The 16,467-nt window shown below is 38.4% G+C and overlaps 1 protein-coding gene across 6 annotated transcripts in view; it reads left to right on the top strand.

The window, feature by feature from the left end:
* The window catches only part of LOC106086219 (microtubule-associated protein futsch), a 105,779-nt gene that overhangs the window by 82,370 nt on the left and 6,942 nt on the right, over nt 1–16,467 (top strand). For all 6 annotated transcript variants that reach the window (XM_013250796.2, XM_013250794.2, XM_013250797.2 and 3 more), the window contains exons 4-7: nt 20–893; nt 1,033–1,339; nt 1,408–1,568; nt 5,283–5,438. In XM_013250796.2, the coding sequence (XP_013106250.2) occupies nt 20–893; nt 1,033–1,339; nt 1,408–1,568; nt 5,283–5,438 (1,498 nt within the window). The remainder of the gene's footprint in view (nt 1–19; nt 894–1,032; nt 1,340–1,407; nt 1,569–5,282; nt 5,439–16,467) is intronic.

Raw genomic sequence — 16,467 nt, 5'->3', positions numbered from 1 at the left:
AACTTTACTCTTTTAACAGCACCCCTTAAGGGATTTTAGTCCCACCTCCGGTGTACCCATGTCCAGCTCGCAATCGGCCGGCACCGATCCCATAGTGGCCCATTTCATAGCCCACTCTGAGGCTTTGGTGGCCATGGAATTTGATAACTCTGGCATGCTTTTAGTTACAGCCGATCGCCGTGGCCATGACTTCCATGTCTTTCGCATACAAGCCAATCCGGTGGGCTCCAGCCTTGCCGCTGTCCACCATCTGTATGTTTTGCATCGCGGTGACACCAGTGCCAAAGTGCAAAATATTTCATTTTCTTTGGACTCACGCTGGGTGGCTGTCTCCACATTGCGCGGCACTACCCATGTGTTCCCCATCACCCCATATGGTGGCCCCATGGGTGTAAGAACCCATACATCACTGCATGTGGTTAACAAATTGTCACGATTCCATCGCTCTGCCGGTCTCTCAGCCGAGGGTCGTTCCAACTCACCCATCACACACTCGGAAAGTACCACCTTCTCGTTGTCGCTGCAACCGTATCACAATCCCACATTGCCACCTTATCCGCGTCCCACTGTGGTTATGCCTTTGGCTCAGTTACGGCAACCCTTTGCTCTCGGCTCGCCACCAGGTTCGGCCACCATAGCAAGTGGGAAGTCGGGTCCTGGTGCTCAGGGTTCTGGTTCTCAGCGACAAAGGCTATCCTCGCTGTCGGATGATAGTGGCAAACCACTAAGTGTTTGTGCTATATTTGCTAAATCACGTTCATGGCTTTTGGATCCGCCAAATGTGACACGAGAAGCTCCGCATCGTATGCAGCGTAAAGCTGTTGACTCGCTGTTTGTAATGGCCGGGCATGGAGCACTGATACAATACGATTTGGATACAAAGCTTGCCTCCAGTAAGTATGGAAAAATATACAAAAAAAAAAACAATTAGAGAAAGAATCGGCATTGGATTTTTAAGGAAATCTATACTGAGATAGGATTTATAAACAACGCATTTATTTTTTTTTATTTTAATAATTTCTTTGTTTTCAGATGTTGCCAAAGAAAAGATATGTGATGATACTCCCATTGAATTGGAAGTCGAAGCTAAAGCTCAATGGAATTTAGGACGTCGCAAAGAAGGATCTCAAGAGATAACACCTCCGCTAACACTGGACAATTGGTTGGTTAAAAATCGTAATTCCTGCATGTTAACCGATAGCACTAGACAATATGATGACTCCGATGATCGGGGTGAATCATGGCTGGCACAAGTAGAAATTGTAACTCACGCTGGACCACATCGTCGTTTATGGATGGGTCCACAATTCGTATTTAAAACCTACAATACACCCAGCGGGTAAGAACTTGTAGTTGACTTATAAAGCTTTGGAGTTAAATGGAATATATCCTTTTTTTCTTTTTAAGGTCAAATTTAAGCCACGTTGATATTGAGGCTGTTGAAATCGGCACCAATAAGACAACTACAACTACAACAAAACCCGAGCATTCAAGTCCCTTAAATATGCCACTTACGGCTGCAGGACGTTCGAGCGCTGTGCCTGTACTCATTGAATCAGGATCTTACAGTATGTAGAAGGAAGAACCATAGAAAATAAGATGGGAAGTTATAGTGGGGGGAAAACCGATAAACAGGACACCCTATATTTTAAACCAAATGATTTCACGATTGAGCAACTTATATTCATTATCAGAGATTTAGACTCGACATTATTGGCCATGCTGTTATGTTTTAAAGTGCCCTTATAGGGCATCATTCTTCCTGCGGATTTTTTTTTTTAACTCAAATCATAGGAAACCCCTTTTTCTCTCGAAGAAGATGTAGAAGATGTCTTTAGATCTTTATACCCACCACCATAGAATGGCGTTATACTAGTCTAGTCATTCCGTTTGTAACACCTCGAAATATTCATCTGAAACCCCATAAACTATATATGTTCTTGATCGTCTCGATGTTCTGTGTCAACTTAGCCATGTCCGTCCCTCCGTCCGCCCGTCTGTCGAAATCACGATAGCGGTCGAATAACATTTTAATTGGAAACTATGTTTTCTAGATGACGATATAAATGTTACTGCTGAAACGATTGAGAAGATAATTTTAAATGGAATGAGGGCATTTATTCCAGTTAAGACTATATCGGCTAAATCAGACGACAAAGTTGTTTTAACCAGACATGCAGAGATGCTGTCAGATCGAAAGAGGTGGCATTCAGGTAATGGCGTTTGGATATAAATGCCAACACTGAACTGCTGCACAAGCAGGCAAGATCTTCGTGTGTCAATGTGCTTAGGCGCGAAAAAATTCTTTACGAACAGCGTCTGCGTACTAAGGTTCGTTCGTGAAAAGAGTAAAGGGTAGTTCTTCATCCATTCCAACTCTTGTTAAGGACGATCAAACGTTCACTGACCCGTTTGATAAGGCTAACCTGTTGGCTGATATATTTGCAGGGAACTCTTCCCTGCCGGATAGCAATCAACCACTCCCCTCAATCGAAAATGTATCTGGCGTCATGGCCCAAAATTTTTTTTCGAACTCGTGCCGTTAAAAGGGTTCTTGAAAATCTAGACGTAAATAAATCCCCGGGCCCGGATGGCATATCAACACTTGTCTTACGCAATTGTTCTTCGAGGCTCGCTCGTCCATTACGCAACATTTTCAACCTTTCCTACCGTGCGGGAGTCTTCTCGCCGCGTTGAAAGTGTGAGGCAAATAACCCTGCGGATTATCCGCCAATCGCGATATGCTCCGCTCTCTCCAAGGTCATGGAGAGCATGGTTAATCACCATCTTGTGAGGTATTTAGAGTCGAATGGCTTTCTTAGCAGAAATCGCACAACGGGCGATCTCATGGCACTTCTGTCGGAACGTTGGAGTCGCTCAATCCACCAGTTTGGTGAGAGTAAGGTTGTGGCTCTAGATATCTCCAAGGCATTTGATAGGGTCTGGCCCGGTGCACTACTATCAAAACTTTGCGCATTTGGCGTCGGCAATGGCTTCGTTCGATTTATTTCGAGCTTTCTCAGAGATCGCACTATTCGAGTCGTTATAGATGGGTTCTCATCCAATGAGCACAAATTGACCGTAGGTCTACCCCACGGCTCTGTTCTTTCTCCTTCACTTTTTCTAATTTTCATCAACGATCTGTTGGGTCAGACATCGAATATGATCTACTCAATTGCGGATGACAGTAATCTCTGTCATTCGACCATAGTCCGAGTCTTCGAGTGGGGGTCGAATGAATCGAGTAGATTTTAGAGCACGGAAGACTCAGTGCTGCTTGTTGTCACACAAACGATTCGCTTTGTCTATCAACGGTGTAGATCAGGATTCACTAATAGAAGGTTAGGTCACATGCAAAACACAAAGTGGATAGGCCCCATAAACATCATTAAGGATGTCAAATCTGACGATTGAAAATGTCATCATATAGGAGAAAACGTAAACAAAGAATGAATGTAAAAAGAGAACAAGTTGACATCCTCAATGCCAAGTACTGCCAAATATTAAAAAAAAGTATATCGGCTGATCGCTTGGCTTAACCTTATTCAGTGAATCCTGGATGTAGATGTTGAGCAATCAGAAGCTCTTGATGTTCTGGGCATGAAAATACAAAGTGATGTCCCTTGGCCTAAACATGTATTTGAAGTGTCGAAAGAAGCATTCAAGTGTTTAGACTTCCTTAAACGGTGTAAGAAATACTTCACTCCGTCTGATCTTCTTAACATCTACACCACTTTCATAATGCCAAAATTGGAGTACAACTCACATGTATGGGCTGGAGCTCCAAAATCATCCCTGCAGCTACGGGACCGTGTACGGAGGAGAGCGATGGCTGATGTTGATTGGGGACAGTGGGGTATCCAACTCTATTGCCTCCCTTCATCATCGTCGAAATGTGGGTTGTTTGGCGCTGTTCTATCGGTACTTTCATGGTGTGTGTTCGTCTGATATTAGTCTTCTCATTCCTGGTGTAAGGATGTATGTCAGGGATACCAGACATTCCAGGAACTCACACCCGTTTGTAATTGATTGGCCAGCGGACCGCACAATGCATTATAGAGAAAATTCTTATTTCGCCCGATTCGTTAGTATGTAGAATCGACTTCCGGCTAATGTTTTTCCCACCCACTTTGACATCCAACGATTTATGACAAATGTCAATAAGCACTAGATCCTTTTCCCCCCTCCAATTCCTAATTTCCTCTCGCCAACGCAATGCACTGCATTCATAGGGAACATCCCCTGTGTGTTGGCTGACTGAAAAAAAAAAGAAAAAAAAAGCTAGCCTCTTGAAATTTTGCACAGATACTTAGTATTGATGTAGGTCGTTGAGGATTGCAATTGGGCCATGTCGGTTGAGATTAAGATATAGCTCCCATATAAACCGATCTCGAAATTTGATTTCTTAAGCTCGTGGAAGTCCTATTTGTCTGAAATTTTGCAAGTAGTGTTCCGTTATGACTTCCAACAACTGTACCGTTCAGATCGGTCAAGAACCTGACATAGCTCCCATATAAACCGATCTCGCGATTTGAATTCTTGAGCCCTTGCAAGCAGCAAATTTTGACCTATTTGACTAAAACTGTGCCTAGTACGGTCTAAAGCGATCTATAACCTTATATAGCTCCCATATAAACCGATCTCTCGATTTGAATTCTTGAGCCCTTGCAAGCAGCAAATTTTGACCTATTTGACTAAAACTGTGCCTAGTACGGTCTAAAGCGATCTATAACTTGATATAGCTCCCATATAAACCGATCTCTCGATTTGAATTCTTGAGCCCTTGCAAGCAGCAAATTTTGACCTATTTGACTAAAACTGTGCCTAGTACGGTCTAAAGCGATCTATAACCTTATATAGCTCCCATATAAACCGATCCTCCGATTTGACTTCTTAAGTTTTCACAAGCCGCAATTTTTGTCCGATTGGGCTTAATTTTTTTCCATGTGGTGTTCTTTTACGACTTTCAACAATTGCGCCAAATACGGTTCAAATCAGTCTACTAACTGATATAGCTCCCATGTAAACCGGTCCTTGTTTGGTTCCTAGAAGCTTGATTTTTTTGCTGGTTTGACAGAATTTTGGTATTTATAATCAAATAATGCCCTTCAACAAAATTTATTTTGTACAAATTTTTATCAGAATCCATTGTGGTGGGTTACCAATATTCGGTCCAGACGAACTTAGCACTCTTTTAGTTGTTTTTTTTTTTTAATTTTTCCCCTTCTCATATATTTGCTGCAATTTCTTATAATATTTTTCCCCCTTTTTTCCTCTTTTAGGCAGCATTGAACAAAGTCCCAAATTAATGGATCGTTTTCGTCACGATCACTTGGATTCAGACTACTCTGTAGCTCATGGTGACACACGTCTAAAGGAGGACTTGGCCGATGCTATGCGCGAATCACCCTCTGTTTCGGCCACCTCTAAAGAATCGGGTAAGTGCAACTTAAACTTCTTTTTTTCTAAATCACTTCCTTTGTCTGTTTTTACTTCCTCTATTGTTCCCTTCCCTGGTTTTTGTTTCAGTTAATTTCATTTGTTTTAATGCTATAGATGTTGTGTTTTTTTCTTGTTTTTGATTTGCTAATTTTATTAATTTTGTTTTTATTTTGTCATGTGTAATTGAAATGAAAAACTTTTGTTTTGTTCTTGTTTTTTTGATATTGGCTTTTAGTTTTGCTATTTAGACGTCTTGTTGTGTTGTTTTTTTCTTAATTTTTCCATTGGTTTTGTTGTATATTTTTTCAATTTTGTACTCTCAAATGAGAGTTGTTTTACAAAAAACATCTGCAAAAATCTAAGTTTAATTTTATGATGTATTTATTTGAGATGGCTCCGAGTTACACTTGTAGTTCGAGTTTATTCATATTTTCAAAAATATACTTATTGTTATCTATTTCGTGTTTATTAATTTATTTATGATTAATTCTCTAATTTTTGTTTAATTTTCATGCATTAAAAAAAAGTTTATGCTTCATTATCATTGTGGATTTCGAAGCGAAATGTTTTAGATCGAAATTTAATGCTTCCCCTAAACCATCCATCGATAAAACACATTACACATTACATATTTGTTGTAATTTTTATTCGTATTCTTCCTTCTGATCTCATAAAGTCCGATTTTAGTTATATATAAAGCCGCTATATAGACCGATCTCCAGACTTAAAATCTTGAGGCAATAAATTGGTCATTTTTATACGATTTCGATGAAATTTGGCACAGTGAGTTCTGGTAGACCCCTATTCATTTCGGTGAAGTGCGGTTCAGATCGGACCATATTTGGATATAGCTGCACTAAGACCGACCGCCCGATCTCCTGATATATGGTATTGAGGCCATAAAAGATCCATTTTTTACCCGAATTCGATAAAATTTAGCCCAGTGTGTTCAATCAAAGTGGCCACCCTCACGGATGACCGAAAAGAACCACAAAAGCTACGGGAAACAACGATGGGCAAACGCGGCAGCATCAACATGGGCAAGGCAGGTGCCAGGCCATGTCATGCGTAACACCAAATCAGTCGATTATTAAGTCTTGTCAGTCTCCTAAGAAATACTTTCCAGGTGGCCAGCCTTGCAACAGTCGTCTCGTCTTCAAAAGCCCTACTAAAATCCCACACCGCCTGGCTAATCCCCATCGCGCCTGAATCTCAAATGTATGCATAGTACGGGCATTTCGTCAGTAAATGCCTGCAGTCCTCAGGTCTCCCACAGTCGCACAGATCAGTCGCGGACAAATTCCTCTGGTGCAAAAATGCATTAAAAGAACCATGTCCCGTGAATATGAAACCCAGACTAGGCCGAAGCCAAAGTCCGCGCGGTCTCCTACGAACGTCGCGTCACATATAAATTCGTAAGTCACCCGACCATTGTCACTGTTCGTCCATCTAGTTTTCCACGTATCATCAAGACGCTCCAAAAGGAGTGTCTTGAGCCGCCTAACATCCCCATTTGCAAGCTCAGAAGCAGTAACCCAATCCTCATGCACTAATGGAAGTTCATTCTTTAAAACTACACAGAATGGCCATGTAACTCACGAATAAATCATGCCCGCCCCCGCTCATCCATCTAGTTTTCCACCTATCATCAAGCCGCTCCAAAAGGTGTATCTTGAGCCGCCTAACATCCTCATCCGCAAGCTCAGAAGCAGTGAGCCAATCCTCTATTCCCATTTTCAAACTATACAAAACGGCCATGTAACTCACGAGTAAATCAACCGGGGGCGGGCAAGCAATACCTGTATTTCATCTGTCGAAACAGTTCTACATACAGCCAAACAAGCCAGCATTGGCACCCTCTGACAAGAGAACAAACACATTCGCATTCCTGGCAAATGTGGTCCAGATGGGACAATATTTGGATATATTTGCCATATAGACCGATCTCCCGATATAGAGTATTGAGCCTATAAAAGAGCATTTTTCCATCCGATTTCGATGAAATTTGAAACAATGCGTTTTGATAGACCTCTACAACTGTTTGTTGAATATCGTTCAGATCGTAACATATTTGGATATAGCTGCCATATAGACCGAATTCCCAATATAGAAAATTGTATAAAATATTGTGTAGAGTATCTAGTCCACATTACCTATATGACCCAATCTGGACGATATTCAACAAAATCGTATGAAAATGCTCGTTTTATGGGCTCAATACTCTATTTTGGGAGATCGCTCTATATGGCAGCTATATCCAAATATGGTCCGATCTGGACGATATTCAACAAAAAGGTTTAGAGGCGCATCGGAACTCGCTGGGCCAAATTTCATTGAAATTTCATTGAAGGATGAAAATGCTCCTTTTACAGGCTCATTAGACAATATCGGGACAATCCCATGGCAGCCGGTTGTACGTACCGGATTGACCCGATGAAGTCCTTCATCGGCAAGGGCTGCCGCCTCAGTGTACAACACACTGCTACAACAACAACAATATCGGGAGATCGGCCATATAAGCTATATCCAAATATGTTCCGATTTGTACCACATTTGACAGGGACGGGTAGGGGTCTGCCAGAACACACTGTGCCAAATTTCATCGAATCCGGGTAATAAATGGATCTTTTATGGCCTCAATACCATATATCGAGAGATCGGGTGGTCGCTCGGTTATATCCAAATATAGTCAGATCTGAACCGCACTTCACAGAAATGAGTAGGAGTCTACCAGAAATCGGATGAAAAATTACCAATTTATTTCATCAAGACTTTTAGTCTGAAAATCGATCTATATATCGGCTATATATAATAAAATCCGATTTTATAAGATCAGAAAGTCAGGTTCATATACAAAGAATACGAAATCATTAAAAAAATTTTGAAAAAGTTTTTATACCCAAGATATCTGCCAAATTATAAATACGCAGCTTTTGGGTATAAATGGGTAAATATCCGGGTATTTACCTCATTTACCGGGTAAATACCTTTTGGGTTTTCACCCATCGCCCTTCTCTAGTCATAACAGGCTTACTATATCAGATGTAACGGGGGAGGTGGACGATCACCAAGAACGGCAGAGTGGCGTTCACTGTTTCCGCTTAAATTTATTCATGACTGCTATCACCATTTATTCTATACTCTGTTCTTGACACTCCCTTCTCCAGTATGGAATGGAGGATAAGTACAGGTTAAATATGTGCCAGAGATATCACCCCGCCTTGGGGAACTCCTGCAATGCTTCGACTTTTTATCCCTAAATTCCACAAAAGACAGGCGACCACACAGATGATTTGCGACCCAGCTTTTTAGGCTGGCTGGAGGGAAGTGTTGACAATGTTGTTGTTGTTGTAGCAGTTTGTTGTGTTCTATCTTTCGTCTGCTCGATTCTGTTGAGTGTCAAGACCCAGGAACTCTGCGACTAAGATGGGATGCGTCCACCGGGATCTGGGTCTGAGTCGAGTGGGTCTGGCTGGACAGTTAAACAGGTGACGTGTATCGTGCGATCCCTGGTTACAATCGGGACATACATCTTGCACGTCGGCATCAATCCTTGCTCTGTAGGAGTTGAGGCGGCTGCATTTGCCGGAACTTAATTGAGCCAGAATTACTCTGGTTTGTCGGGGGAGGTCAATTTCTTCAGGTGAACTGGGGGCGGTCGTTCTTCAAGGACCACATTCACCCGGTAGCCATTTACCCTATCTGCTGCCGTGTCTGCATGAATGTTGTCTAGACCTGCGTGATATGCCGCTTGATCTAGAGGTTCTCTCTTGTAGCGCTGAACCTCACGCTCTAGATCATGTAGATCTACCTTAAGGCTTCTGGACGGTGGATATCTAGCCACAAGATGATGATTTGGATGGTCTCTGCGATAACAGCCCAAAAGGTATTGCTTAGACAGCATATAATTATGTAGGATCTTTGTCTTCTGATGGAGGTGGACCACTTGAGAGCTGAGGAGACAGCCCGTCGCAGCTCGGAGGACGGCATTCTGACAGATCTGAATATTATTCCACTGCATGTCACAAAGTTGACGAGAACACATTGGCGCTGCATAACTTACCACAGACCGGCCAATTGCTTTGTACGTGGTCAACATGGTTTCCTTGTCTGCGCCCCAAGTGCTGCCGGCAAGTGACTTAAGGACCCTGTTTCTACTTTTGACTTTATCGCAAATTGCTGTGGCATGTGGGGAGAATATGTATGAGCTGTCAAATGTGACGCCAAGTATTTTGGGACACTTGATGGTCGGAATCATTTCTCCATCGACCATCTCAGACAGCTCGGTATTCACTTCAAGCGTATTTGTAATGAACAATGTGGCTGAAAATTTGGTGGCAGATTTCTTGCAGCGAATTATGAGGCAAGTTCGTTGAGGTAGACATGGCTGACCGTGTTGTATGCCTTCGATAGATCCAGTGCCACGAAGACCGTCCTATCACATGGGCTGATTGAAGCCACGGCAAATGTGTGCGGTAATGGTATGCCAAGCAGTTGTAGTGCTATGCAGTCTTCGAAATCCATGCTGATGCCCAGCGAAAAGAAATTCTTCAACGAGACTCGGGAGGAGTAGCCCCTCAAGAGTCGTGGATACTGGTGTAAGAAGGGAGAACGGTCTGTACGACTCCCCCAAACTCAGGTCCTTTCCAGGCTTCATTAGCGGGATCACTCTGCCCATCTTCCAGACATTGGGAAATATAAGATTGTAGAGACAGGTTGAGGACAGAGGTACTCAACTCCAGGTAGATTCGGATTCTTCAGCATTAATATAGAGATTCCATAGGAGCCCAACGCCCTGGACGATTTGGCGCCACGGATGATATTTGTATCTTCGCCCACGGTAAATTGTGGTGGCTGTACATCGGCTCGGAGACCACTTATACGACGAATGGCTCTCCTCCTTGCATTGTCACTCTCAGGATGCACATTAAATTGACGGTTGAACAACCTGACGCATCTCTTCGGATCAGTCACGGTTACGTCGCCAAAGTGACTGAGGTCCTGCCATCCCGTCTACCGGCGTATAAGGGTGACTTAACAATAGACCACAGCTTGCCTAAACCGGTACCTAAGTTACATTGCTCCAAGTGTTACAGCCACAAATTCCGCTTATGTTACTTGACTACCCTGTTTATTTCCAGATTCAGTAAGGGGATAAACACTGCTGAAAATTTTGTTGTTGTTCACGCCGGGAATTGACATGGTTGACATGATAACCTCTGCGCCACAGTGGCCTCCATTGCATTCAATTGCAAAAAAGATGCACTTCCTGGCACTGGTCTGGCAATATTGAGACTGGGATGCTGCTGTTACGTATATTGCCAAAAAAGGGGAGCTCGGGGGGGGGGGGGTCACATAGTCCGACGACAAGGACGCCGAAGGCCACGACGCTTGTGACTCACTGCTGTCTATGTTCGCACAGCACCTTGCAACGTATTCAGTGTGACTATAGTCCCGTAGCGACGTAAGACCAGAGCAAGATCGGAAGCGTACCCACTCCATGCACCGGTTACATCTCACCGACAACGACTGATGAAGGAGGTGGTTCTGGCAAATCGAACAGAACCAGGGTCCGGGCGTGCGGCTAAGGCACTCGAGGATGTGCCTCTTCCATAACGAAAAAAGGACGAACACGTACACTGAGGCGGCAGCCCTTGCCAATGAGGATTTCATTGCGTCAATCCCGTGGGTACAACCGGCTATCATGGGATTAATTAACATCTGTGTAATGTTATAGTTGACATCGCCGTGTTTGCTATCTCTCCACTTCCGTATATCTGAGATAATTCGTCTTGTCCGCTTGCCCCTGCTCCAATTCATCGAACTTTGTTGTCATCTCTCGATTGTCCCCTCTCGGCTCGGGGGTTTGACTTCTCTCGGTAAAGCCTGGCTCCGATAAACCGGAACCATTCCAGCTATAACATGATATGATGTGACCCTAAGAGCTGCCTTCCTCTGCAATCGTGCATGTTGTTTTTGTAGCAGTGTGTTGTACACTGAGACGGCAGCCCTTTGCTGATGAAGCACTTCACCGGGTCAATCCGCTACATAAAACCGGCTGAGATGGGATTGATGCCATTGCATAGCTCCATTAAGATCAGTGCTCAAAGTTCCAGTCTGTGCGGTGCTCATATTTATCCCACGGCGGATTTGAATGATATGATCCTAGACATTCCAGCCCGAAAGCCATGTTGTCTCAATGAGAGTCCACCACCTGCAATAATAGCATCCTGGAGCCGTGGCTTTAAGAGTTGTTGTTGTTGTTGTTATAGTGTTTCATCCATTCGTCTCCTAGATTCTGTTAAATATTCAGACCTAGGAACTCTGCGACTAAATTGGGTGAGTCCAGAGGGATCTGGTCTAAAGTCGAGTAAGACTGCCTGGGAGTGTCTCGTGTGGTCCCAGGTTATAATTGGGACATACATAAAACACGCTGGCATTAATCCTAGCTAGGGCTGAGGAGTCTAGCCCTCGACCCCAACCCTGGGTCGGAGTATTAAGCCGGAGTCGGGGCTAGCGTGCTCAACTCCGACTCCGACTCAATTGTCCGACTCCGACTTCGACTCCGGTCTCATAAACTCGACTCCAGTCGACTCCGCAGCCTCGATCCTAGCTATATATGTAATAATTGGGCCGGCTCCATATGTCTGAGCGCAATTGAAGTGAAACTACTCTGGTTTGCCAAGGGAGGCTTACTTCTTCATGTGCAATGGGTATAGTTGGATCTCAAAGGACTGCGGTCATTCGGTAGCTATTCACCGCTTCTGCTATAGTATCTGCGTGAATTCTATTGGGTTGCCCAAAAAGTAATTGCGGATTTTTCATATAGTCGGCGTTGACAAATTTTTTCACAGCTTGTGACTCTGTAATTGCATTCTTTCTTCTTTCAGTTATCAGCTGCTACTTTTAGCTTGCTTTAGAAAAAAAGTGTAAAAAAGTTTATTTGATTAAAGTTCATTCAAAGTTTTATTAAAAATGCATTTACTTTCTTTTAAAAAATCCGCAATTACTTTTTGGGCAACCCAATATGTAGATCTAATCTATAGGTTCCCTCTTGTAGCGCAGAACCTTACGCATAATCGCGGTTGGGATGGTCTCTGCGGTAGCAGCCCAGTAGATACTGCTTAGACAGCATGTAGTTGTGCCCTCGCATGATGGAGGTGATGCAAATGACAACAGAGGAGACAGCCCGTCGCATTACGTAGGGCAGCCCAACGTCCTGTATGCAAATGTTGCCCATGAACACGTAACTAAGGAACAGGGGCAAACTTCTCACATATCAATGTGTGCAGTCCCATTCAAGTTTAAGCTCAATGATAAGGGGCCTCCTTTTTATAGCTGAGTCCGAACGGCGTGCCGCAGTGCGACACCTCTTTGGAGAGAAGTTTTACATGGCATAATACCCCAAAAGAAGGGAAAACCACCGCTGAAAATTTTTTTTGATGGTCTCACCAGGATTTGAACCCAGGCGTTCAGCATCATAGCCGGACATGCTAACTTCTGCGCTACGGTGGCCTCCCTGGATGACTAGATGTTATAGTTGTCATTTGCAACGTCATTCCTTGAAAATTATGATGGTTGTTCCTCCATGAGAGGACTGGCTTTTTTCCTCGCCCTTTCACTAGCGGCATGATCAATAAATAGGTGGTTTAACAACAGGGCGCATCTTTTCGGATCAATCAATGTTGTTTCGCCAAAAGTGCCAGAGTTAAAGAGTGACCGTAGATCACAGCTCTTCAATTCAGACGTCAAAGATACAGTGCTTCAAGTGCAAACTCTTCTTATGTTGTTTGATGTTGTTTCTCGGAATCCTATAAAGCTATAACAACCAATCCCATTGCAGCCGGTTGTACGTACCGAATTGACGCGATGGAGTTCTTCATCAGCAAGGGCTGCCGCCTCAGTATATAACACACTGCTCCAACAACAACAGCACAACCTATAAAGCTCGTCTGCAAGTTTCGCTGACTGCCTATGGTATTTGACCGGCTGGTAGAAAGTAAGCGGCTGCATCAATTTTCGATAGAAATAAAATGTTGACAAATTTTTCTACCAAAAAAAATTTCTAAGAAATGACAAAATTTCTCTTTGAGAAGTCTATGAATATCACGATTTACTTGCAGCATTTCATTTTTTTTATCAGAAATACAATCTTTAGAAATATTTGTTTAAAGCTTAATTTTTTTTTGTTAAACCTGATGTAGGGAAACATTTCTTGTATTATATGTTTCATTTCCATTCTTATTTTTATTAATTCTTGTTTACTACGTAATCATTGAAATTATTTGTCATTGCATGTACATACTAATTTTGAAAAAATCATAAATTTTTTTTAAACCCGTTCATACTGTGGATAAAACTCGGTTGTTGGCTGGAGGCCGCATAAATGTGTTGTGTAATAAATATTAAAAAAAATATGTTTATGTTCAACTTTCATTGGTGTTTGTTTTCTATGACTTATATTACTTAGTATGTGTTTAAAAAATATTTTATTTATAATATACATTTATATATAAAAACTATATAAAATCATAATAATCATTTTCTTTAAAAAAAAAAAATTGAGAAGAAAAACAACAAAATAGAATGGACCAATCAGTGAAACACCATTCTGTTTACCCTTTATTCTAACCACTTTTTAAAGCTTGGCTTAAGCTTGGCGCCAGAAAAACCATGCTATAAACCTTCTCTACTCTTACTTACACCGAAATAAAAACACCACTTTCTCATTGTGAACCATTCTTTCCAACACCCTCCAATGTTACTCCCGCCCACCGAAATCACTATTCGTTCCCACCGAAACCCCTAAATAAGAAACAAAAACAACTTTGTTTTGCTTGTTCTTGTTCTTTTCTGTTGTTTAAGTACATTTTTAAGAGTGTATTGAGAACAAAAAAAAAAACTTAATATGCTTGTGTATTGTTTTTTTAAGAATTTTGAAGAAAGTAATTGCTTTTTTTTAATTTCTTAAGGAAAAAAATTTTAAGGAATGAATATCGTTTCAAAAAAAATAAATTGTTTTAAGGAAAAATATTTTTTTAAAAAGAATACTTTTTTGCTTTTAAAATTTTTTTCCTTAAAGAATATTTTTAAGAAAACAAAAAATATTTTGTTTTTTAACAAAAGCTAAAAATAATATTTTTTATAGAAAAAAACTTTAAAAAATCACCATTTTTTTTTTGGCAAAAAATATTTTTTTTAAATAAAACAACTAAAAAAAATATATTTTTTTAAGCAAAAAAATTAAAAAAAAATATTTTTTTCAGAAAAACACTTAAAAAAACAATATTTTATTTGGGAAAAACGAATTTTTTTCAGGAAAAAATATTTTTTTAATAAAAAAAGAATTGTTTTGCAAAAAATATTCTTCTTTTTTAATAAAAAAAGAATTATTTTTAGCAAAAAATATTTTTTTTAAATAAAAGACAAAAAAAAATATATTTTTTAACAAAAAATCAAAAAAAATATTTTTTTTTAAGAAAGTAATATAAAAAAAAACATTTTTTAGCAAAAATTATTTTTTTTAATAAGAAACAAAAAATTTTAAGAAAAAATTTTTTTATAAAATTTTTTTTTAATGTAAATTTTTTTTTAAGTACCTTGTTTAGTTTTTTTGAGAAAAATATGTTTTGTTTTTAAATTGTTTTGATAAAGTAAATAGTTTTTTTAAAAATTGAAAAAAAAATATTTGTTTTTGATAAAAAATTAAAAAAAAAAAATATTTTAATAAAAAAATTTTTTCTGAAGAAATATTTTTTTCTTTCAAATAGGCTTTTTAAAAAACATAATTTTTTTATAATATTTAATTAATAAAAAAAACTGAAATAAAATAATTAAAAAAAATTATATTGAAAATATAATTTTTCCTAAAAAATTATTGTAAAAATATATTCTTTCACAAAAAAATATTTTTCCTTAAATTTGTCTCTTAAAAATTAATTATTTTTCAAAAAAAAAAATTCTCAAAAAAAATATTTTTTATCAAAAAAAAATATTTGTTTTTGATAAAAAATTAAAAAAAAATTTTTTTTGATAAAAAATTAAAAAAAAATTTTTTTTGATAAAAAATTTAGAAAAAAAAATATTTTTTTTTGATAAAAAATATTTTAAAAAAAATATATATATTTTTTTAATAAAAAATATGTAAAAAAATATTTTTTGAGAATTTTTTTTTGTTTTTTGAGAAAAATAATATTTGTTAAGAGACAAATTTGTTTACAAATATTTATTTAAGGAAAAATATTTTTTTGTGAAAGAATATATTTTTACAATAATTTTTTAGGAAAAAGATTTTTTCAATATATTTTTTTTTAATTATTTTATTTCAGTTTTTTTTATTAATTAAACATTACCAAAAAATAATATTTTTTAAAAAGCCTATTTGAAAGAAAAAAATATTTCTTGAGAAAAAAAACTTTTATTAAATTTTTTTTATTAAAATTTGTTTGAGTGTATTTTATTTTTTATAAAATATTGTTTTGTTTAGAAAAAAATATTTTTTTAATTCTTATGGTCATTAAGCTCTTAAAAATATTGTTTTAAAAAAAACATATTGTTTTTAAGAAAAATATTTTTAATCATTTGTTTTTGTATTATTTAATTTTTTCTTAAATAATATTTAAATAATTTTTTTTCCTAAAAAGAAATATTCTTTCATAAAAATTTTCCTTCTTGAAAAAACTATATTTAAAAGTAAAAAGTCTTTCTTCAAAACCTTTAATTCTTAAAAAATATTAAAAAGAAAAATCTTAAAAAACAATTTTTTTCTTAAAATATATTAAAAAAAAAAATATTTTTTTTGTTAAAAAATAGTTTAAAAAATATATTTTTTTATTTCTTAAAAAATATTTTTTCTTAATAATATTTTTTTTAAGAAAAATATCCATTTAATATTTTTATTTGTTTTTGAAAAAAAAAAATTATAAATTTGCAAAATTGATTTTTCTTTTGAAAAAATCATTTTTTTTAAATGAACCAGTAAAAAAAATTAAAAAAAAAATTGCAAATAAAGTGTTACTACTTCTT

Source organism: Stomoxys calcitrans, chromosome 4 (assembly GCF_963082655.1).
Source record: "Stomoxys calcitrans chromosome 4, idStoCalc2.1, whole genome shotgun sequence".
Taxonomy (NCBI): Eukaryota; Metazoa; Arthropoda; class Insecta; order Diptera; family Muscidae; genus Stomoxys; species Stomoxys calcitrans.
The sequence above is the reverse complement of the archived record's forward strand: the minus strand, read 5'-3'. Positions and strand labels throughout refer to the sequence as shown.